Consider the following 22,797-nt stretch of genomic DNA (forward strand, 5'->3'; position numbering starts at 1 on the left):
GTTCTTAATCACAAAAGTGTGTTGCAGAGAAGCTGAACGAGGCATCAGTTAATTGTCTGCTCCAGGTAGGCTTATGAAACTAAGCAGGAGCCAGTGAGGTGCCTGGTCAGGGTAACAGTCTGGCACTGAATAAGCAGATCATGAGTAGGTCAACACTACAGTGAAACTAGCCTAACAATCTCCCTCCTGCCTAAAGCCCAGGAATAGTGTTAAAGCTAATAACCATACAGAGCCTTTTGTCAAAAACCAAATGACCAGGAACACTTGATCCTTATGGAAAGGAACTGGAGATAAGAAATGTCCTGCTTAAGAGAGCTGGCAGGACAGCTAAGCTGCACAACACAGGCTTTTGCCAAGGTAGGTTTGGGCTCACTGCCTATCTCATTCCAAACAACCACGAAACTGGTGGAAACCTTTGATGTTCTCCCATGGCGCCGTCACAAGTAGGAGCAATTTGCAACATCTGCAATCACCAGTACAGACCTTTTACTTTGTAAATGCTGGCTGCTTAAAACTCATTGCCCAGCTGACATCTTCTTGAGGAAGATGGCTGGACTCCTGCCATGACTGAAAAGAATATTTGTTTGACACCAAACAGGTTTGCCAGCAAGACTCAGCCTCCTCCTTGCTGATTGAGTCCATCAGGATTTCCTGTTCTGCTGGCTGACCATCCATTGACCAGCTGAGTGGGTAATGGGAAGCAGGGAAAGGCCACAGCAAAAGCTGCTCATGAACAGTCCTTTGTTATCTCATAATCACAAACAGAAATCTTGTATGGATGAAAGTAATTTTGTTTTTCAACATCGTCCTATACAAGGTTTGTTTCTCCATGGTATTGTTTACAGTCTGCTGTTTTCTTTGGGTTTTTTAAGCCTGGGGTTTTCTGTTGCTGTTTGTTCATTTTTTAAGCCAAGTATCTCCAAGCTGACTCCTCCCTTGTAACATTTCTTCTCAATCCAGGTGTAACCTCTCATTCTCTGCTTGCTGCTGGCAGCTTTTCTATTCTAGCAAAACATTTCTAACTAGATGTCTGCAGCTGCAAAGGAACTTGAGTTTCCAGATTGTCTTCTGTGTTTTCAGACTCAGCATCTTCACTGGGCAGCAGAAGGAAAAAAGCTGGGACAAGTCTGCAGTGGGTTATTTTTTGCAGTATACATGGTATGACTAATGCTTCTTACCTTTCTTCAGCTAGCTGGGTGTGTGCTGAGCAAACATCCTGGCAAGCTGCATGTGTCAGCCAGACCCTACCAGCCCAGAACAAAATTAGCTGGAATTTCACCCTTCACTTCTGATGCACTAGGTCCTGAGGCTCTAGTAGTGTAAGATACAGAGCTCTGTGGATGAACAAAGGGGGCCACCTCTCTCCTTCTCTCCCTTTCTCTCTCTCTCTCTCTCTCTTTTTTTTTTTTTTAATTTCAGTAATCCACAGACTCCTTGATTTCAAGCTGCATAAATTCAAGTAAAAAAACTCCATTATGATAGAAGTGCTTGGCATTTCCAGGGTAGTGGTTAACAGCTCAAGACAACATTGCTAGCATGCTGTAAAGTGGGTTTTAACCTTTATGGGATAAGGTATAAATCAGTGGTTATGCCTGAAGAGACAAAGTCTGCCAGACTGACCACACTGCAGAGCTGTATTTGCACAAGCTGGCTTGGGTTCCAAATAATTACAAACTATTTAACTGCAGCAGTGAAAGCCTCTTATCTTTCAAATCTTCAAATGTTGATAGAAAATACAACAAAAATATTAAATATTGTGTTATGATTTTTCCCCCAACCTCTTTTTTTCTCTTTTGTTCTTAAGACCATTATTTTGTTTCATAACAATTTTCTTGAGCAAAATCAACATGCTCTTTCCACAACTTGAACTAATTAATGCTCTTATTTCCATTTTAAGCCTTACATGCGCTGTCATATTTGGTTTGTATGTAGACAAGAAAGAATATACTCTTCTCCTTGACATTTTGAAAAAGAATTTATTCAGGAGAACTATGAGCTGAGCTGTGAGCCATAGGTGCAGCTGTCTACTGCGGATGGGCAGTGGGAGAGTATCAAGGGCTTCGCTTATTCAGATCAAATTTAGCAAGGTCTGTGCAAGGAACCCAGTAATTTCTGGAAGAGAAGAGTTAGAAGGGACCTACAACGGCCAGCTACTCTAACTGCAATCAGGTCTTGCAGGGTGCAAGCAGCAGTGAGTGCCAGGCAACAAATAGACAAGTGTGTATGTGCCAACATCAGTGACTACACAACATGGTTTAATTGACACTATGCCCCTTCTCAGCCTCTCCACGTGTAACATCCAGTTTGGTCCTGTGTTGAAGGATAGAAGAAGAGGCTCAAGTCTTGCTATTGGACCTTGGAGCTAGCTCCCAGCCCATGTCAGCATTGGACTCAGGGCAAAATTGTTTGGATGCTAGGTGAGTCTGAGCTTGCATATACAATATAGAAGCAAACAGGGAAAGAAGAACTCCGCCTCAAGAATGCTTCTTAACCAGGTGTAAAGGGGAGAAAAAATCAAAGGCAAATATTTGATGTGCAAATAAGGTTCTTGATTATAGGTTCCATTTTTATTAAGTATTTCAGTTAGATCCTGCAGTTTGGAAGACTTGGTGATTCATACATTTTAGACAATTAGTCTTTGAGCTGCCATCCTTACTTTGTTGGGTTACTTTCTGTAGCACATACATGTGCTTGCACAGTTAATGTGCATGCAAGGTGTAATTTATCTGTCTGAGGACTGCAGTCTGAGTCACTGAGTTCCCTCAGGGTGTCCTGATTCCTTTCTTTCAATAATCCTTCAGGAGTGTCCTAGGTGCTCTTTGGTTTTTTGCTTTCCCTTTGGAAACTGAGTTATACAGTGAAAGCGATGGTAGACATCTGCATGTAGCCGCTTATGACTCCCATTATAGGTGAAAATGTACCCAACCTACTCCTGAAATAAGTATTACTATTTCAGCCTCAGTATTTCTGTTAAGAATCTGTCAGCAGCCTTAGAGGAGGATGCAGAAAATACATGCATATATTTGCACCAAGTGGTTTTTCAACATCAGATGTTCAGCTACCATGTTATGACCAAGGGAATGTAAAATTAATGTTAGAGACTTTGGTCTTTTGAAACAGAAATCCAGCTCAAAGCCTCTTTAATTTAATTGTTCATTTAATTTCATTTATTTAACTCCAGCATTTGAAGTCTGTTTTAAAAAAAAAAAGCCATTGAAGTGACTTAATTCCTACTTGCTTTCACTGCATTCCATTGAGGCATTCAAACAAGCTGTGTGTAAAAATTATGTACACTGTAGAACTTGTCTTGTGTAAGCACTCATTAGTTTTTTGCATTGTTTTAATATATATACACAGAAAAAAAGCTTTACATTTAAACACCACAACGAATGCAAAATTAGGCAGTTGAAAGTCAGAAATTACGCAAGGTAAAATAGCTTGTGTAAGTCTAATTTGGCTTCTCTGTGTGTTCAGGTAATGTCTGTGTGTTATACACATATACATATATATAAAGTGTATCATACTTTTGTATGTCCAGTGAGAAAAGCCTTTAATTATGTGACTACTTTTTTGTCTGCAGAATGTTTGCTTTATTGAGTGAACAGGATAGACCTGCTTTACATGTGGGTCACCTTCCTGAGAAGGCAGCTCTTCCCTATATGGCACTGCCTCGTTAATTGTAGAGGCAGGTGAATCACAAGTGAGGTGGGAGACTGGATGAAGAGTCACTGCTTCTCCAGAGAATTAAATTCATAACTTAGAAAGTCAACTGGCTGGCTGCTGACAGCCACAGAGGTATCTGAGAGAGCCCCTCAACACTCCTCAAGGAAATTATCAGGGCAAGGTTATGCAATTCAAGTTGCTGTTCAGAGTGAACCTCACTGATTTACATGACTGTAAAGCAGGCAGTCCGTGCAGGAACTGCCCTAAATGCAGGTTGGAAGGGGAACTAATTTCTAGCTAGGATATAGTGTGGAGGTAAACTCTTCTGCTGGCACCAGTGAGAACATCTTGGTTCAGATTGTGAATCTCTGTCTTTCTTGCTGTACAGTCATTAAGAGTCCACATCAGTACCATTGTACTCTATCATTAGCCAAATTCATAAACTTATTTAAAAAAAAAAGGTAATATAACAAGGTTTGCTTTCCTTAAATCCAGGTTAACTTACTCTAATTATCTTACCTAGTTTTAATTCTTTATTAATCCAGTACTGCATCAGTTGCTCCATCACTTTGCCCAGGAGTGATAATCAGGCTTCTCTCTCTTCCTCAAAACACTATGTGATGTTATTCCAGTTGCATTTGTCTAATTTTGTGAGCGCATGCCTTGAGACTCTGGAATTTGATTTGCAAAAGCACTGCACAATCACAGTTGCCAACAGGAGCTGTGCTTCAAAAATGCATAATGCTGCACCATGCTCTAGAATGCTAAATTTCTGTGAGCTGCAAGTACCCAAAACATCAAGGTTTTTACCTTAACCTATCTGCCTCTGAGATTACCAATATGAGAAGAAGGCAATAAACCTTCCCCTTACAGAGACACCATGAAAATAAATGTGCTAGTATTTGTGAAACACTTGGATACTTCAAAAGGGAGAATTATAAGAAGTCCTGTGAGGACATTAATCATTAGTTTTTGAGAGCAGAATGGAAGACAGTGCATTAAATATGTCATGGGGCTCCATACTGAACAAGGAGAAAACAAAATATTGAAATGCTTCTCATTAAGACACATATTCTCAATGGTCTTTCAAGTGCTGAAAATCAAGCTTCTTAAGTGAGCATCTATTCTTTTTAAATTTATTTTTGTTTTTATCTGAACAAAACAGGAGATCTGCAAGAAAAATTGTCAGCAATTATGTAATTATAGGTTGTAGCATAATGCACTATTCATTAAAGTTTGCATCAGAATGCACGCGTGCTAGATCTAGGGCACAAATTGACATTGCCCAAGCAACCTTAGTTACAGCATTTACCAATGTCAGATTGCTTGACTTTGCAACACATATGATTTTTTCCAGTAATTAGTGTGCAAATAATTTCCTCTGGTTTCAGGATAATACATGAAGTCATCCACATTCCTCAGCATGCTTCCCTAGGAGACAGGGAATGGGAGCCCTTCTCCTGCTGCTTCTCTCCCCATATGTGGTAGATACCTCTGCCAGCAGAGTAAATGACACAAATAATAGGTTGTCATCTTTTTTGAATCAGCGTCAGGAGGGATGGAACTTCTTGCCAGTGAGTTTCACCAATGTTTGCTGACATCAGAACAATGGTGAAAGTCAAGTGCTGTTGATTCAATCAAGATCATAAGAGAGCAGACTGAAATAAACACAGGGTTTTCTACCGGTTCCCTAGGTGGCTTTAGCCCCTTTTACCACTTTCAACTCATTCTTCTTTCTTTTGGTTTATCTTGCCTCATCCAGCTTTGACAGTACTCACCTGACCCTCCTGAGCTGAAAAATTCCCTACAGCATTTTGATAAAGCACTGCACATCCAGATCCAACCCCATAGCCAATCCTGCTCCAAGAGAAGGGGAGACTAGAGACATCCTGATCCTTTTCAACTTGAATTTTCTTGTAATGCTATGAAGGCACCATGCTTTTCTCCAGTATATAAATAGTCTTCATTCCAATAGGTAAGTTTATTAATCAAACTCTGTACCAAGTAGTTTTGGTTTATTACACTGTCATAATTTCACCTCTGCAGTAGAGGATTCCTTTAGACAAAAAAGGCAATGAAGCATGCATCCCATAAAGCAATAAAATATAGCTACGGTTGTTGCTATGGAATGAAGTTGCTGCAAATTCCACATAAACCAGGAATTTATGCCAGGAGTTCTTCAAAGTACTGTGGCTGGCCTTCCAAGAATGTGAAAATATTAACGCCGAGGGAGCTTGATTTTTTTTTTCCCTTCCTTTGTGTAAACATGATAATATTTCTCTGGGTCCTGGCTTGAAGCCCTCTTGAGCTGCAGTGGGTGCCAACAGACAGGATGTTTGTTCTGCAACAGGAGGCTTGCTCTGCAATAGGGCAATCAAACTGCTCCTGTCAGGCCATAGTCACCTTCTCTTCCTCCACCCCAAACTGTTGATGACCCAGGTCATAATGGTACACAATTTTTCTAATATAACTCAATGAAAGTGGATAAAATCAGCCAAAATACATTGATTCATTCTCTTCTTTAATGCAACTTATCTTTTAAACTGTATCTTTTCGTAGAAGGATTACCCCAAAGATCCTGTTTCTTCTCTCTGAGGTCAAAGAGCCACTGTTGGAGAAACCTTGCTTGATCACAAAATGTAGCTCCTCATGAAGCCTTGCTCAGGAGAGAGAGTCTTGATGCTTAACTTCAGCATTTGTTCACGTGCAGTTTCTACCAGACAGCTGGAATATTCCTTTCAAACATTTTTCATTTCCTCATTTAAACTAAAACCAGTTTTCACAGGAATATGTAAAGGCATTTCTCTTATTTGAAACATATTTTCCATAAAGTTTTGCTTTGGTACTAGTTATTTCATAAAAAATTTATTTCTTAGTTCCTAGATATGTGTTTTCTTTCCTCTTTTGTCTACAACTTTACTTACAAACAGTCTCTTGAGGATCACTGTTTCAAGGGCAGAACTCCTACTATGTAAAAATATGTTACCCTCAGGAATATGCTATCTTTGAAATTTTTCAGTTCCAAACAAAAACTCAGGATGTAGAAGCAGCCCAGAAAACGTGTTTGGGATGAAAATGTTTGATCAGCTTGAGTAAGGGTTGTAACCTCTCATTACAGGCTTTTCATTGTACTATATGATTTTGTTCTCTTTCTACAGATCTACTACACCTACTTGCTTCTCTAAGGGCTCTTCTTTTCCTTCCCATCTCTTCCCAGTTTTCAATTCTTTGCTTTCTTCAGTCAAATTTCTCTTTCCTCAGAACTTCAACTCGAGACCTCCACTCCTAAAGTTCTCTTCCCCTCAACATTTCTCTCTGCCAGTCCCAAGCCATGATGAAGCCTTTTCCCCTCTGTGGGAAAAGACAGTGAGTGGTAGCTGGGAGTTTCTAGAAGACCTGCCACAAATGATCCAGTTGCAGAAGAAATTTCGCAATGTTAGGAAGCAAGCAATTGGGCTAATCATGAGCTCACAAAAAGCAAGCACAGAGAAAGCAGATCAGGTTTCCATGGGATGAGTGCAAAGTGCTGCTCAGCAAGAATAGGTAAGGACAAACACACCAAAAAAAAGCCAATACAACAAATAAAACTTAACTAGCAAGAGTATCCCAAGTAATGAGAAATCGTTTCATAAGTACATCAGTGGTAAGAGGAAGTCAAAAGCAAGTGGATTACTCATCAGAGAGAGAAAGCTATTGACTGATGCCGGAGAAGACTCAGACTGTCTCAGGCCTTCTTTGCACCAGTCTTGGCTAAAAGAGGTCACTTGTGATCAGGTGACTGACATAATACACATTAATGACAAGGGAATAAGGCTTCAGCCCACACCGGGGCAGAACCAGTTACTAGCGTACTTAGGTAACCTAGAGATGTTCAAACCAACAGTCTGGCTGCACTTCATGCCAGGGTAGTGAAGGAAGTGGCTCAAACAGCATTGGAAACACTAGTAGTTCTCTCTGAGAATCCAGAGAAGATGGCCAAGAAATAAGCAAACTGATGCCTGTCTTTAAAGGTGGCATTTGAAAATAAATAAATAAGCCAGATTTTCGCCCCTACTAGAAAGCATCTAGTACAAATAGACACACAATTTGTAAACAGGTAGAAGGAAACAATAGGATAAGCAACTATTAATACAAACTTGTCAACTAGAAACTGGAACAATCTGGCCAAATTTCCCTTGGCAACGAGGAGCAGACCATGTTATGGAAGAAGGGGGCATGGACTCTACTCATCTGTGCCTTGGTTAGGCTCTATGCATGTGCTTACGAGGAAGGGAGTTCAGTTTATTTGAAAAATTTGGGCAGGGGGTATGAAAGTTTGTAAACAGCAGTTGTCAGTGGTTTACAAGCAAGAGGGTTATAAATGCAATTCCAGTTCCAGGATGGTTCGTCTGCAGCCTTCAGAGCTGGCATTAATTGGGGAGCAATTGTGAACATATCAGAGGATGAGGTAAGAATTCAAGGTAACACTAAGAAGTTGCTTGGAAAGCAAAGAACATGACTGAAAAGCAATGAGAGGAGTTGTTTTTGCAAGCAGGGTTATCCCCTGCATGCACAGAGACTGGGGCACTGCTCAGCACAGGCTGCAGGCACCAGCAGAGGTGAGACCAGAGGAGAGCTGCAGGCAGTCAGGGGCCAAAGAGACTGCAGGAGAAGTGGACAAATTGCAGCTGGTCATCGTAAAGAAAACATGGCACAGGGAGGTGATGGCAGCCATCAGATGTAAAAGGACACTGCAACACAGAAAGAGGAGACTTTCCTTGGCAGAGACCACCACATTCACATTTCAGTAAGGAATATTCATAGAGGAGGATGAAGTGTCACCTGGAGAGGCTGTAGGCCCTCTGAAGCACTGAGTGTTCCTCAGAGCAGAACTGAGGGAAGCCCCACAAAAGGGACACAGAGACACACTGAAGTGGTGTAGATGCAAAACTGGTGTCCTCTGTAAGACAAGGAGCTAAAGGGGGATAGATTTAAGGCATTAATGGTGTACAATAACTTGCTAGCAGAGACCAGATCAAGTAAATGAAGTTACATCAACAACTGGCTCTTCCATTTATATTTGGCAATGACACCCATCCTCTTCTAATGCACACAGGCATTTTCTGCTCACTAGCTGTGTTCATGTGTACAAGCATATATTGATCTGTTTTCTCTCCTTCCTTTCTTACAAAGGAAAAAATAACCGCACAGTTCAGTAATGCACAGGCTGTGCTCCACGATGAAAATAGTCTGAGGCACTTACACGCTAAAGTAAATTTAGCTTAACATAAAAATAACCTTCACAAATTTTAAATGCCTGTTTTACAATTAACGTCAGGTGCTAACAGGATATAATTTTCTTCAAAGTGTGTACTAATGTGATAGGCTGACTGAAGCGATGCAGGCACGTCTCCTCGCAGCCATCTAGGCCTTAGAAATGCCCCCTTCACCTTTCGGTTCTTCCCTCCAAGTCTCGTCCTTTCTTCAGCCACAGGGTGTTCCTGCGGCTCGGCGATGCGGTGCGCTCCCGCCCAGCCCGCTGCAGTCGCGCTGCGTTATTAAAGGCACATATACCGTGTAAATAATTGATACGGACCCAGCGCGCTGTGGAGCGGGAGCGCCGCCGTCGCCGTCTCCGCCGTCTCCGCCGTCGCTGCCACGGCCGCGGCCGCCGCCTCCGCCTCCTCCTCGTCCCCCAGCCCTCGCCCTGCCCGCTCCGCCGCCCTACCTGCCCCGGCCCGCCGGAGCGCAGCGCGGCCGCGGGGCGGCGCGGAGCCCCCGCGAAGCCGCCCCGCGCCCTCCCCGCCCCGCGGCGCCGTCCCGCCCCCGGCGGCGGCGGGTCCCTGGCGGGGGGGGCCGGGCCGGGCCGGGCCGGCGGCGTGGTGGGAGCAGGTGCGGCCGCCAGGCACCGCGGGGGCAGAGCGGGCGGCGGTGGCGCCGGCGCCGGGCCGGCAGGTGGGGGCTGCCGGGAGGCGGAGGGCGAGGAGCCGGGCGGGTTTGCCTGTCCGCCTCCGGAGGTGCGGCCGGCGGCACGGCGCGGCGAGCGGGCTGCCGCGGGAGGCGTACGGCGGCGGCAGCAGCGGTGGCGGCGGTGGTGTCCGCATCCGCAGCCCGGGCCGCGGAGGGGTCGGCGGGGCCCCTTGCTGCAGAGCCAGATGTGCGGGACGCGGGGCTGCGAGGGGTCGGCGGGGAGGTGCTGGGGGCTGCCGCCGCCGCTGCTGCCGCGACCGGGGGGGAGCCCTTAGCTGTGCGGGAAGTGGGAAAGCCGTGTCGGGAGCTGTTATTTTCTTCTCCTCCTTCCTTTGCCTTCCCTCTTGTCCCTCCTCCCCCTCCTCACCAAAACCGGGAGAGGAGGCGTGTTCGGTGCCTTGCTGCACCGGTTTTGCTTGGTTTGTTGTTGCAGGGCTTGGTTCGCGGGGTGGCTGGTTTCTTTCTTTTTTTCTCTTTTCTCTTCCAACCTCCCCGCCTTCTCCCTCCTCTCCTTTGGCCCATTGCATGCTCGGATCTGGCTGGATCCTTCCTTTTATTTTCGGCGGTGCCTCTCGGAAGGGGGAAGGGAGAGCTGGGATGAGTGCAGCTTGACGCACAGGCGAGGAGAGGGGGGGCACCGTCGGCAGCTGCAGCGGTTCGTGGCCGCAGGGTGAGGGTGAGGAACGGAGCGAGCGAGGGGCTCCCTCGGTGCCTCCCCCTTTCTTCGCCCCTGTCCTTCTTCCCCTCCTCCCTCTCTCCCTCCCCCATCGGTCTCCTGCCGGTCCGGCTGGGAGCGTGTGTGCAATATCTTACGTTGCAAGGTGTGTGTGTGCGTGAGCGGAGCAGAGGGAGGGAAGGACTCGCGAGGGAGCCGGGGCTGCCCCGGCCCCCCCCTATGTGAGCCTCCCCGGGCGGCTGGATGGCGATAGACCGACGCCGTGAGGCGGGCGGCGGGGGCCGGCCGCTGCCGGAGGAGAACGGCTCGGTGCCGGGGGCCGTGGGGGGGGGCGCCGCCGCCCCCTCGGGGCCGCCCCCCGCCAACGCCGCCGGGGCCGAGATCCAGGCGGTGCCGGTGCCGCCGCCCGCCGCCGCCTGCAGCCCGCTGCTCCTCGACTATGACGGCTCGGTGCTACCCTTCCTTGGGGGGCTGGGCGGCCGGTACCAGCGGACCCTGGTGCTGCTCACCTGGGTCCCGGCTCTCGTCATCGGCTTCAGCAAGTTCTCGGACTCCTTCCTCCTGGACCAGCCCGATTTCTGGTGCCGGGAGGCGGACGGGCAGGGCAACTGGAGCGGGACCCTGGCGCCTATCCACGCCAACCACAGCGGCAACGGGAGCATCTTCCCGCCGCCCGTGCTGCCCACCCCTGCGGGGGGCAACGCCAGCGAGTGCGGCTGCCGCGAGTGGCACTACCGCATCAGAGCCGGCCTCGTCCAAAACGTCGTGAGCAAGGTGAGAAAGGCGACTTCCCTCGGCCCCCCTCCCTGTCCAGCCCTCGCGGACCCTCTCGGCACTCGCTCTTTTCCAATGCAAGGGGAGTAGCTGGACACGATACGGATCTGTCCTTGCGTGCTGTAGCTGGGTCAGTCACGTCCCCGTGGGTTACCCTTCCACCAGGAAAAAATAAATCCCACATCCGCGCAGCCCTTTCCGTCCCTGAGTGTCACACCAGGTGTCGAGCCTCTGGACTTGTACCCGCACACTGCAGCACTAAGCTGCAAAGTTATGTCCTGAAATGGGATCCTGTGTGTCTCCTTGGGTTCCTGGTACTGTCCTGCTCCCTCTGGGTGTCTGTGAGAAAGATGCTGTAGGCATGTGCCCAAGCTGATAAGGGGAAATTGTTGCGGAGAGGGCTCCAGCTGATCTTTGTGCAAGTATACTAAAGCAGCCCTACACATCAAAAACCAGGTTGATTTTTGGGGAAGCTGAAGAAATGGTGACTGTTGTGAGTAAAATAAGACAAAGTTCTCATGAATTCTTCCGGTTTTGTACTTATTCTCTTGAAAACTGTTTTGGCAGAGCAGTTAAAGAAATGTCTCACACAAGTTGTTTTACTCCAGAGGCGGAAAGTGCATGCTGCTCTGTTTTGTGTTTCCTCATGCAATGGCTAAAGTGAAAAATTTCTAGTGAAGAGAATGTGTCACTTTCTGCTCTTGCTTCATGTTTGCTGAGTAGTGCATATTAAAAAATCACCTCTCCTTTTCACCTGAAAGCTTTTTCTTGTTTATAATATTGGCCCTGTGAAAGCCCCGCTGGCTGCAGATGGGCGTTATTGATATTAGCCGGCAGCTGGAGCTCCTGGAAATGTAAAATGAAATGGTTACACCAGGGAAGTAGTTCCCTTAATCTCAAGACCCCCTCCTAAAGTCAGCAAAAATTACTTCCTGCCTGGAAGCAGTGTTTTGTCTTAGCTGTGTTTATCTAGTTGGGATAAAGAAACACAACAACAATCAGATGAACAGCATAATTGTGCTTTAGTCAGCCAGCACACACTTAGATTGAATCATTGAAAATCATTTCAACTTCTCTTTGTGTCCCTTGAAAGAGTGTGCAACAGGGAAAAAGCAAATCCCTCAAAACCTTGAACCCAGAATGGATTAAAAAGGGAGGTAACCCAGCTACACTCGTTTCATGAGAGAAACACAGGCACATGGTGGGTGTGAATGGTTTGTGACACAGAAATACGTAAGAAAATTAGATATTTAAGAACATCAGATTTTCTTGTTTACATCCAGAGACTGAGCTATTCATATTTTTTGGAATTTAACACTGAAGTTTTAGCATGAAAAAAATTATGTTGAAATATTTTCTTTTAGTCTGAACTTTAAAAAATTTTTTTTGAAATATTTGAATCTTTTGAAGGTCATTGTCAAGTTGGCCACAAAAGGTCAAGGGAGAGTTAGTTTGCTGTCTTGCATGCTTCTTTAGAGACAATAAAAAAAGTGTTCTTTGGAAGAACTTGCGGTAAAGGGCAGATCAATTTTAAGGGATAAACAAACATCTGTGGCCCCTGCTGTCTTGTTTTCTATTAGAAAGAATAATAATCATCTTTTGAGACTATGGGTTTTTCCAGTGTGGACTTTTTATTTTTATTGTATGTTCACTTCCAAAAACCTGGCAGCTTTTTTGCTTTGATTTGTAATCCCATGTAATTATAATTAGGTTGTTTTCTCGGGGTCAGGATTCCTCCTTAGTTTGTGCTTTGGTTTTGTTTTGGGGGTTTTCTGGGTGGGTGTGCTTCCTGTTTTTATTCTAATGAAGAAAGAGAGGAAAAACCCAGACAGAACATCAGCATAGCTTGATTTGGACTTCATTTCTTATCAATCCCCAGGAGCTCTGATACTGTGGGAGCAATTCTTGTAACTGCTGACTCCTCTTACATGCATCTCACTGTCCTTTGTGAGAAAGAGCTGCTCTGCATGAATTCAAGAGACTGGATGTTTAGATACCCTTAACTCTCCTCAAAAATACATTTGTTTCTGTAATGTATTATGCAATGTTCTCATCTTTCTAAATAGAGTTTTATTAAATCTTAGTCTAATATATGCTCATCTGTGTAGTAGCCAGGGGTCATATTGAAATATCATAAAGAGAGCCAAAAGTATATTAATAAAAAATGTACTTTTGTTTGGCAAGTAAATCCTCTTGTACTTATCTTCAGTGGTCTGAGCTAATAGCTGCTGGATGCTCCATCATTGCTTTGTCTTCAGAAACAATGAAACAATTCTGGTTATTTAGCACAAAGCATATTTGACGTATGTGCGTATGAGACATCACTGTTCCCCCTATTCCTCAGGAGCAGGATAGCTGTCCTTAACTGTGTTAAATTCCACTGTCTCCATAGCCTCTCTTCTAATGGTACACCCTTCATCAGATGCTGTGCCCCTGTCCAGGCTTTCTCAGGTCTCCCTTTCCCAGTGCTCATTTTCTCCCAGCCTGTGTCATGCTTGGGATTGATGGAGTGGAGGTCTTGCTGTTTCCAGCCCTTCTCATTGCTTTGTTTAGCCCCAGTTCTTTTTGAGTGTTTGCTGTAGCCAGGGGTGGTCTTGTGCCTTCCTTGAAGACTGGCATTGCTGTGTTAGACGCTGTCATTATCCTGACCTCCTTGACTGAGTCACTGGGAACGGTGCTTTTTATAGTGCTGCCAGTCATTAGAACTGGAATTGGTAATAAAGGACATAGCGCTTATTATTTAACACTGCTGAAATGCATGTAGTGAAGAGGTCAGATGCATAATTTAACCACAGGGATTCCAGTGGCCATGTTAAATCACCCTTCTGAGCTAATGTCCTGACTTGGCACATAAATCTTGGTCTTTAGCTTGGTTTGTACATAAATATCTTCCCAAAGCACAATTCAGTTGTAAGGCTTTTTCACTCCTAAGTGGTTCTTTGAAGATTTTAATTTATTCTTTATCACAGTATCAACAACACCATACTGCTATAAAGAGAGTGCACGTGTATTTCTTGAGAGGTACATCCTAAACTAGCGTTTAGGCAAAATGCTAGTTAAAACAAAAAAGTCTTTTTAATAGTCCATGTATCTCACCAGTGTCCAAAGGAAAAATGCTGAGAAATACCCGTTTTATTTTTTTTCTGTGGAGAAACCTGAGATCTCCTTTTAGCCGTTTGCAAAGTGGTGCTTCAGGTAAATGATTAGCATAACACAATGAGCAACATAATGACAACTAAATACACATAGCCGTGAAGCTTAGCAGGAAGTTGGGCTCTGTGTGCTCAGCAGGGACTTTTCTAACTCTCACATTAACTTCTGTAGTGCCTGCATCTTCTGACCATCTGCAAAGCCAGCTGTTATCTTGGGACAACGTTTTCATGGAAGCTCTTAGTTACAGGATTGATGGTTGTTGGTTTTTCCCCTCCGTTACTAGGATGACCTGTCCTCTGTGTTTGATTGCATTAAGTGGTGGGGTTGTTTGTTGTTCTGCATGATGATTTGTATAATGGAGACCAAAAGCTGGTGATGGGCAAGGACTGGGCTTGATTAGATTGCAGAGGTTGATGGCACAGCATCCTTCTGTGTGCACTTGCAACATTCCAGATCGTTCCACCTCTTGGGGTTGGCATATGAAGGAAGCGGTTAGTTGAAGGCTGCATTTTAATCACTCAGAGCAATTATGTAATAATATTTCATGTCTAGTCACAAGGGAATTCCTGTTGTGGCTGCTTTTATGCTCCAGATGCCTTGTTTTCCTGCAATACTGTTCGCTTGGCTCTCAACTTCCCACTTGATTTGGTTTGAGTCATCTTCCTTCCAAAGTAACATGGCAATCATTTTACCTATTTGCCACAGCTTCAAACATTCTTATGCCAGTTTGGCTGAGCCTCTAGAAAATTGTCCCTGCCAAAAAAAAGCAGAGCTGAAGTCAGAAGAGCCAAGTGGTCCAGGAGCAATGATGTCTTGGTGAACATGGGTTGGTTAGATCTGTGACTGGTGCTCTTTGCTCCTGCAAGGGGAGATGCCCGTGCTCTCCCAGTCTTCCTTCTCCTTGGTTTTGTTGCAGTTCTGGCACTTTTCTGGGCACACCTTCATCTGATTCAGCTTGTCAGCCTGGTAGAAAACTTCCTCTTAAAAGAAATGTTTTCTTCTTTTCCTGAGTGTTCTACTGGGTGCATAACATGTGCTTTAGTCTGTGGTGTTGTCTTGTGGGATTATTGCAGGTATCCTCAAGTAGCCAGAAATGATAAAACAAACAAATTTCTTTGTGATAATAGTAATGATAAATTTGGCACAGCTGGCAGAATATTTTTTGGGGTAGAGGATAAGTGTACATTTTAAAGGGGCTTTCAGAATATAATTATTAATTACTTTGAAGAGATCACTCTGACAAGGTCCTTCCCAAAATAAGAACTGTGCCACCCTTATCTCCTCACATTTGTGCCTGTAATTTCTTTTGTTTTCTATGTATTCTCCAGTTGGCTGGTCTCTACAAAGAGACTTTAGAAATGCTGGTGCTTCTTTTTTTTTTTTCCCTGTAACTGACAGGATTTGTCTTGTCAGCGTTAGTTCCTGGCTGACTGGCTTTTACCTAGTCCCAAATCAATGAAAACCTTGAGTTATTGTACCCACTGTGGTAGTTGGGTCAGAAGTGGCAATATTGAAGCTACTACATCACTTTGTTTCCACTGAACAGATTGAAGGGGATGTAGGGACCTGAAAGGCAGATACCTGCAATGGGCAGAAAGTCTATTCTAAATTTCTTTCAGCCAAAGCTTTGGAATGGCTCTCAGCTTCTAATGGGTGCTGAAGGGGTCAACAAGTCCTTGTGGTCAGAGGTATCCAGAAATACTGCCAGACCAGAGCAAATGTCTACTGCTATTTTATTTCATGTCTTCCTCAGCCATATGAGAGATCCCAAACTTTTTTTCCTTCTTCCCTCTGCAAGTTAGCTGATAAAGAGTCTGTGTACTGCTCTAAGCCTTTGCAGACTTGAAAAATCTTTTTGTTGAAGAGGAAGCAAAGGGGAGCTGTTGGCTTGTCCTCCTGCAGCTGCCTTGAGGCCTGCTTGCACACACTGAGTGTGGTGATGGAGTCTCCCGATTATCAGGGTGCTAGCGAACAACACCCTGAAAGAACAGGGTGAGTTTCTGGCTGAGTGGCATCAAGGAAGGGGATGGCTGTTTTGGCAGCGGCACATGCAACTTCCCATGTGAAGAACTGTCCTCTGCCTGCAAACAGTAAATAATCTGATGTTTGAAATAACCAAGTATGATATCACAAGGCTTCTTGTTTAGTGAGCCTAGCTACTGGTTTTACATATTTGGGGGTGCTATGTACTGGCCAAAGTATTTTGAATCAGTTGGTCTAGAAAACAGAGACTGGATTAAGACTGATACTGACATCAGAACACAGGTAGTGTTAGGGTTTTCGTCTGGCATGGATTCTTTTTCACTACAGGAAATGTATGTAGAGTTCATGTTTATTATCACCCTTAAGATAAAGCGTCTCAGTTACAGGAATCTGATTTCAGCTTACCATAAATAGTTTGTAGCACTGCTAGAACTAACAATGATCCTCCAGAAAGGTAATTCCATATTGAAATCTTTTAAAGACATTCTCAGCTTTCCAAAGCTTGCTATTGAGCCTTTCATATCAGTAATTTTTTCTGCATATGTCAAACAACTGCCTTTTTTTTTTTTTTTTCTAGCCTCCTGGATGGACATGATGTTTGAAATGCATGGGGTTCTGTTTGTTTTTGTTTCCACTCCCTAATACATCCTGTATCTCTGTCACATAATTTAAATATGCCGACCCTGCCCATGTTGTGACAGAAGTTGCTGGCTGTGGTGGATGTTTACCAGCTGTGCAGGCAGACTAACCCCAAATTTCTGAAGTGCACTAACAGTTTTACCTCTTCTTACCCTGGCTACAAGACTGCAATTATAAAAGGTGACCTCGTGGTTTTTTAGAGCATTTGTCAAAGAAAGGGACTGGCACTCAAGAAGGCATGTAATTTGGAGCCAGTTCTGATGGTAATGTTGAGATGAGGCTTACAGGACAGCCAAACTTCAGGGGTTCACTTCTTACTGAAACAATGTCTGGAATAACATGAGATTTATGATTTTCTTGAAGTTCGAAACTTTGGTTGTACTAATGGTGAAAAGTCTTAAATTAAATCTTTCCAAATCAGTTCTAGAGAGCTGCTAAATTTAGAAAATGCTGAAAGAGATTAAGTGCTTTTGTGTACCTCATCTGTTGTTTTCTCTATCAGTCTATTTTTTCCCGCCTACCTGGCATCCCTGCTCAGGACAGTTACTCTCACTCCCTCCCTGTCATACTCCTTCCTCTTCCCGCTCTTCTTCAGCGCAGCCAGACTGGCGCTGGCTTACCCGCAAGTAACTGTGGAATTAATTAGGCTGAGATCTTGCTACAGAACAAAGGACTGGGGTTTGCTGCAGACAGTGTGTAGAAGATCCGAGTAGCCTGTTGTAGGAATACGCTGCAGCTTTGCAGCAGTGCCGAGTGTTCAGTTCTTGCACCGAATTCCATCAAAACCGCTTCTCTCAGGTTTTGGTCACCTCGACTCAAGTGTGTGCTTAACTCTCGTAACGTAATTTATTTTTCTATTTTTTACCAGCTGACTTTTGACAGCAGATGACTTTGTGTGCATTCTGAATACCATTTTAAAGTCAAGGGGAAAGGAAGGAACCTGAAGGAGGGAGAAAAGAGCTTCAACACCCTTTCAATCCATGTCATATGGGTGTGTTGCAGAGGCTTCCAGGCAAACCTCATTTCAGTGTCTGATAACTGCTCAGCGCTACTGAACTGCACTGGTCCACACCCAGTATGGGTGCTGGGGAGCCTGCCCCCACACCAGCCTGTAAAAACTGGCAGGCAACAGGAATTAATATGTGTGTTGAGTTGTTCCTGCTGATCCAGGCCATGTCATACCTTCTGGGAACTCGCAATAGGTTTGTAGCTATTCCCACAAAGAAGGATCAGTGCTGTGCTTGGTGTGACTTGCATGCTTGGGTTGGAACCTCCTGCCTGTCCTGTGAGCTGATGAGGGGAGGATAAATGTGCTCTGGGCATGATGGGCTGAATAGGGAATTTTACTGTGTAGTACAAGGCTTTGTTGGGGTTTTTTATTTTTTCTTATAATCTGGGAGAGCCCCAATTGCCAGTTGTTATACTGAAACACAAGAACAAAAGATTAGATAAGTGGATGTATCCTGATACTCATTTCTGGGATGCCTGTCTAGATCCCCAAGGAGCAAAGCTGTGAGAATCAGGAATGCTGCTTGTGAAATGCAGGGAAGTGGTATGTTCACCTTCTCCAGCAGCAAGTGATTTATAGTTACCCTTGTGCATTGTTTTCAGAGCAGGGTGGTCTGGTTCCCTAAAAAAGGTTCTTTGCCTCCAGACAGCCGTGGAGGAATTCGTTTTGGCCCAAGTACGGTCTCCCTGCTATTCTACAGCACTCTGGAGCTGCCTGCTTTCCCCCGGCCTTCAGGCCAAAGTCCATGAACACGCAGACAGTGTTGCAATGTCCACCCTACGAATATTATTAAGGGTAGGGACTGTACATTAAACTGTAAGACCTTTCCCCTGCTGTGTCTTCCAGGGCTGTGTAAAACTTTTTCTGCTTGAACAATACAAGCTTGACAGACCAGTTTCACCTTCTGATTTGTGAAACAAGTGGAATATTTTTCTCCCTTCATCTCTACCCTTAATATTTATTTAGGTCTGAATTAATACCAGACCCTGAGGTTTTTTTCCCCTCTCCTTTTCTTCTTGCCTGAGTTGCAATAGCCGTAGTTTGCAAATGATGAGAGGGCAAGGTCACGGCAGCAATAATTGCATGTCAGAGTTGAGGCGTCTGATCTTTTTATCTAAGGTGGCAAGTATTTCTCATGAGCAATGACTTTCTTCTCTTGTCTACTGCTTCACCCTTCTCCATTTCAGAGTTTTATGCCATGCTTGACATTTTCTCTTTTTTTCCCCCCCAGGATTTACAAAAGCCCAACAAGACAGTGAACTAGGTTTTGCCATGTCAGCCCTCTCAAGCCTGCAACATGTTCTGTGCATGCATGTTTTGGCAGCCTGAAAAATACCAGTCCACAAAGTATTGGCTTATTCTTGATAATGAGATGATAGTGGATGTTAATATTTAACTACAATGTTGCAGGGGTTTTTTATGTGTGGCTTCTATTTACAGTGCTTAGACCAGTTTTAAATACAAATTTGATAGCTAGTTTAACTTTTTTAGTCTGGTTGCGATGTCAGTCCCAGCACAAAATACTTCTTCCAGAATAAAGGTGGCTGTCAGCTGAAAACTGAGGAATGGAACGCAAATGACACTTTCCAGTGTGTGCATCTCAATTCTAGGGATGGGCGTGGTTGCTCAATGGTCTTTTCATGCAGCCAGAGGGAGGCAAACAGCTGCAAGGTCTTACAGCAAAGACTAGATTTAAAATTAAAGTCAGTTTTGTGGCAAAGTCTTCTAATCATGTCAGAATACATGTAGAAAAGTTACTTAGTTGCAGCGCAGAGATGTAAAAGTGATGGTGAAATATCCTGATGCTGTGCTGTGAAACATTATTAATATAGTGTTACGAATACTGTGCAGGAAAGCTGCAAGCAAGATTTTGTATCACCCAGCTCTTTGATGTTAGATGACATTATGGAGTTGGGAAAAACTAAGCAGATCACATAAGATGAGAAACAAGTTAGTTGACTAATCTGTGGAGGGCGAAGGCTGGAAAAGATCTAAATGTCTCAGAATAAATGGAACTCCTACTGAAAATAAAAGAAGTAGTGATGGAGAAGTGGGTGGTACTTGGATGCTACTAAAGTTGGTTTAATCATATTGAGTATTCAGAAGATTGTCATATGATTAACAAATAATATTTTAATTGTTAGCATATTAGCAATTATTATTTACTTAGCAAACTTCCTTCTTCCCTCTCCCAGGGGGGAGAAGAAACAGATCTGTGATGAGGGCAAGTTTGAGAATAGAAGAGCTAATTGCTCCTGATGAAAGTGTGAAGTTGAAGGGTAGATGAAATTTTTCGGTTCTGCAGTGTTTCAGCTGGCATTATCTTGGGATTCTGTCAATGTGCCCATTGGAGAGCTTGGAAGGTCTTTTTTTGCTTATGGCATAGACTAAGGAACAATTTAGTGCAGAGCACTAAATGTAAAATCTTTTCCAAGTTAGTTTACTGGCATTGAAATGGAGTCAATAAGTGCCCTTTTGCATACTTGAAATTCTGAGCTTGTTTTGTGATTGCAGTGTTGCTTGAGCCTTCTCTTCCCACTGGGGATAGGGCCCTTAAAGGTAAGCCATGACTGAAAGGCTTTAGAAAGACCTTTCAGCTGCCTGAAAGGGGAGAATGGAGCCAGGTACATACTGTTCATGAGCAGGACAGCATCTCCCTGGGGGCATAGTGGGCACAGCCTGCTTACCCCGAGGTAATTCATGTAAGAGGCAGTGTGTCTCTGCGTCGCCAGTGTCAAGCAGCTCGAGGAAACATGTGCCTTAGGTTTCCCATTATGATGATGGAGCCAAAGTTTGCACACCAGGAGGAAGTGCTGTGTTCTGTATCAGTGTTCACTGCAACGTGCAGCACCGAGCCTTTGTGCTTTATTTTTAAGGCTGAAATACCAGACTAAAAAAAATATGCACTTAAAAAGTTAATGCAGAAATTACACAGCTACATCGTGTACATCAGAAAAGTGTGGTTTCGAAGGATGTATTTCAACACTTTAAACTATATTAAACTTCAGAAACCATTAAGGAAACTTGTGAAGTCCACGGTGATGCAGTCCTGTACTATCTTGTGGGGATGGAAACTGTTTTCATAGGTACATATTATGCTGCACAGTCTAATTATATCTTTCTTGGAAGACAGCTAAGCATGTGTCCCCTGGCTCACGTGCCACCCCCTTTTTCTCTCCCCACTCCTCTCCCTCCCCATGTCCCCAAAACCTTTGTCTTTGTGGTAGTATCAAAAGTAGTTTCTTTGCTTTACTTTTCAAATGGTGCATTGCCCAGGTGGTCAGTCATGTCCGCAGTTGAAGCAATCTGACAGTTTCTGTGTGCATGACCTTGTGTTCACTGTTCACAAGTCATTTTTCTGGGCTGCAGCTTTCCTTGCCAGGTGTCTGCTGTGGTCAAAAATGGATTCCTGGTTTCTGAGAATGAAAAGTACAGAAAATGGTGTTTCCACTGTAAGAAAAACAAATTGGATAAGAAGCTGAACCAAACAAGCCCTTGCATCTGTTGAGTTAGCAAACTCCAGTGTATGGGAATAGGGACCCCGGGTTTGTTAGGAATGGGAAGAAGGTAGATGTTGAGCTAAAGGTCGTACTGTGGTACCTACAACATTTCTCTTGACACCTGAGTAAAAGTTCTTGCAAATCTGGGTGATTATAAACCTCTCAAAATACCAGTGTGTACTTGCTCAGTAAAAATTTTGTTTTGAAGTATTGAGGCTCTAAGCACTTAGGCTCTGGTCAGAAATTTTCAGCAAAAGCATCCACTTATGATAAAGCTGAACAATGTTAGATGTTCTTGGCTTTTAGAGGTCTAGCATCATACAGAGAGGAAGTAGCTTGAAAGTGAGGTGTTGACTGTGTGTTGGGTTGAGGCAATCCTGTGTAGGTGTGGTGTAGGCGTATTTGAGTGGCTGTTCAAAGAAAACAAACAACAAAAACTCTCAATAGCTGGTTTGTTGTTTTTCTTGCAAGCTGTGTTTTTAATGACTCTTCTGGTTTCCAGTCCACTTGTGTCTGATTAAAAACATAAGGAAAGCTGTAGTTTGGAGATGCTTGGTTCTGAATGTGGCTGGTTAAAAAAAGAGAAAGTTATTAATTTTTATACCTTCTTCTCAAGTCTTCCAGGGTTATTTCTATTAGTTTTTTACTCTACTTAATGTTCTTATTTTCAAATGTGACCTTGATATTTCCACCCAGCTGATTGTACTGATGGTCACAAAAACGCCATGTGCTCTCAAGAACACTTTATTGACGCTTAAAATACAGATCAGAAGTGCTTTATCCAGCTGTGATCTCAAAAGAGAGGCATCCTTACTCTGAACCCTGAATGCTCTCACATTGCCATGGCTGAGAAGATACAGAGAAGCCTGTGGCAGTAAACCCCCCCCCCCAGCTTTAGGTGTTGCAGTTGGGCTGGAGCATCCCTCTGGGAGGCTTCTTTTGCAACCTCCCTTGTGTGGTTTTACTGCACACTTATTTTCTGTAGAGTTGAGCGTCACGCCACTTTCTGGATCTCATGCACTTTCTTTAAGATTAAATGCAGCCAGAGTGTCATCTTTGGCCAGAAGCTGAGCAAGGGAGGAGAGAAATGATGTCCTTTAGCAGTCTAGAGGGAAATCTTGGTACATTGGTGTCTTGTGGCTGTAATTATGAGTATTACTCAGATTATTCAGTTCTGTGAAAAGGAATTACTGGTAGGTATATTGTATTAGAACTAGTGACTGCTTTGCTTTCCTATTTGTTTTGGGGCTTTTTTAATAGTGCTTGGTCTGCTGACTTGGAGCTTTTCCTCCAGGAAAACTGTTCTGGAGACTGTTCTGCCTTTCTTTACGTATATTTTATGAGAAACATAACTGGTTTTTTTTATTATTTTTTTTTCTTTTTAAAAATAACTTTGGTTCAGGTTGTTGGGGTTTAAAAAAAAAAAACCACTCTAAGAGAATATGAAGGAA

General features: G+C 44.0%; 2 protein-coding genes across 7 annotated transcripts in view; one reads left to right on the forward strand and one right to left on the reverse strand.

The window, feature by feature from the left end:
* Positions 1-9,200: 9,200 nt before the first annotated feature.
* On the reverse strand, positions 9,201-9,746 carry LOC125334521 (basic proline-rich protein-like). Its single transcript, XM_048321420.1, has one exon. The coding sequence runs from the start codon at positions 9,744-9,746 to the stop codon at positions 9,201-9,203; it is 546 nt and encodes a 181-aa protein (XP_048177377.1).
* Positions 9,581-22,797, forward strand: part of SLC22A23 (solute carrier family 22 member 23) — a 109,742-nt gene continuing 96,525 nt past the window's right edge. For 2 of the 6 annotated variants that reach the window (XR_007204931.1, XM_048310100.1), the window contains exon 1: positions 9,581-11,062. Coding sequence is in view for 4 of the 6 variants with exons in the window: in XM_048310100.1 (XP_048166057.1) it covers positions 10,532-11,062 (531 nt within the window). In the remaining 2 variants the exon portion in view is untranslated. The remainder of the gene's footprint in view (positions 11,063-22,797) is intronic. The other 4 variants (XR_007204930.1, XM_048310071.1, XM_048310089.1 and 1 more) reach the window with 3 other exon arrangements.

Source organism: Corvus hawaiiensis, chromosome 1 (genome assembly GCF_020740725.1).
Source record: "Corvus hawaiiensis isolate bCorHaw1 chromosome 1, bCorHaw1.pri.cur, whole genome shotgun sequence".
In the NCBI taxonomy this organism is placed as follows: Eukaryota; Metazoa; Chordata; class Aves; order Passeriformes; family Corvidae; genus Corvus; species Corvus hawaiiensis.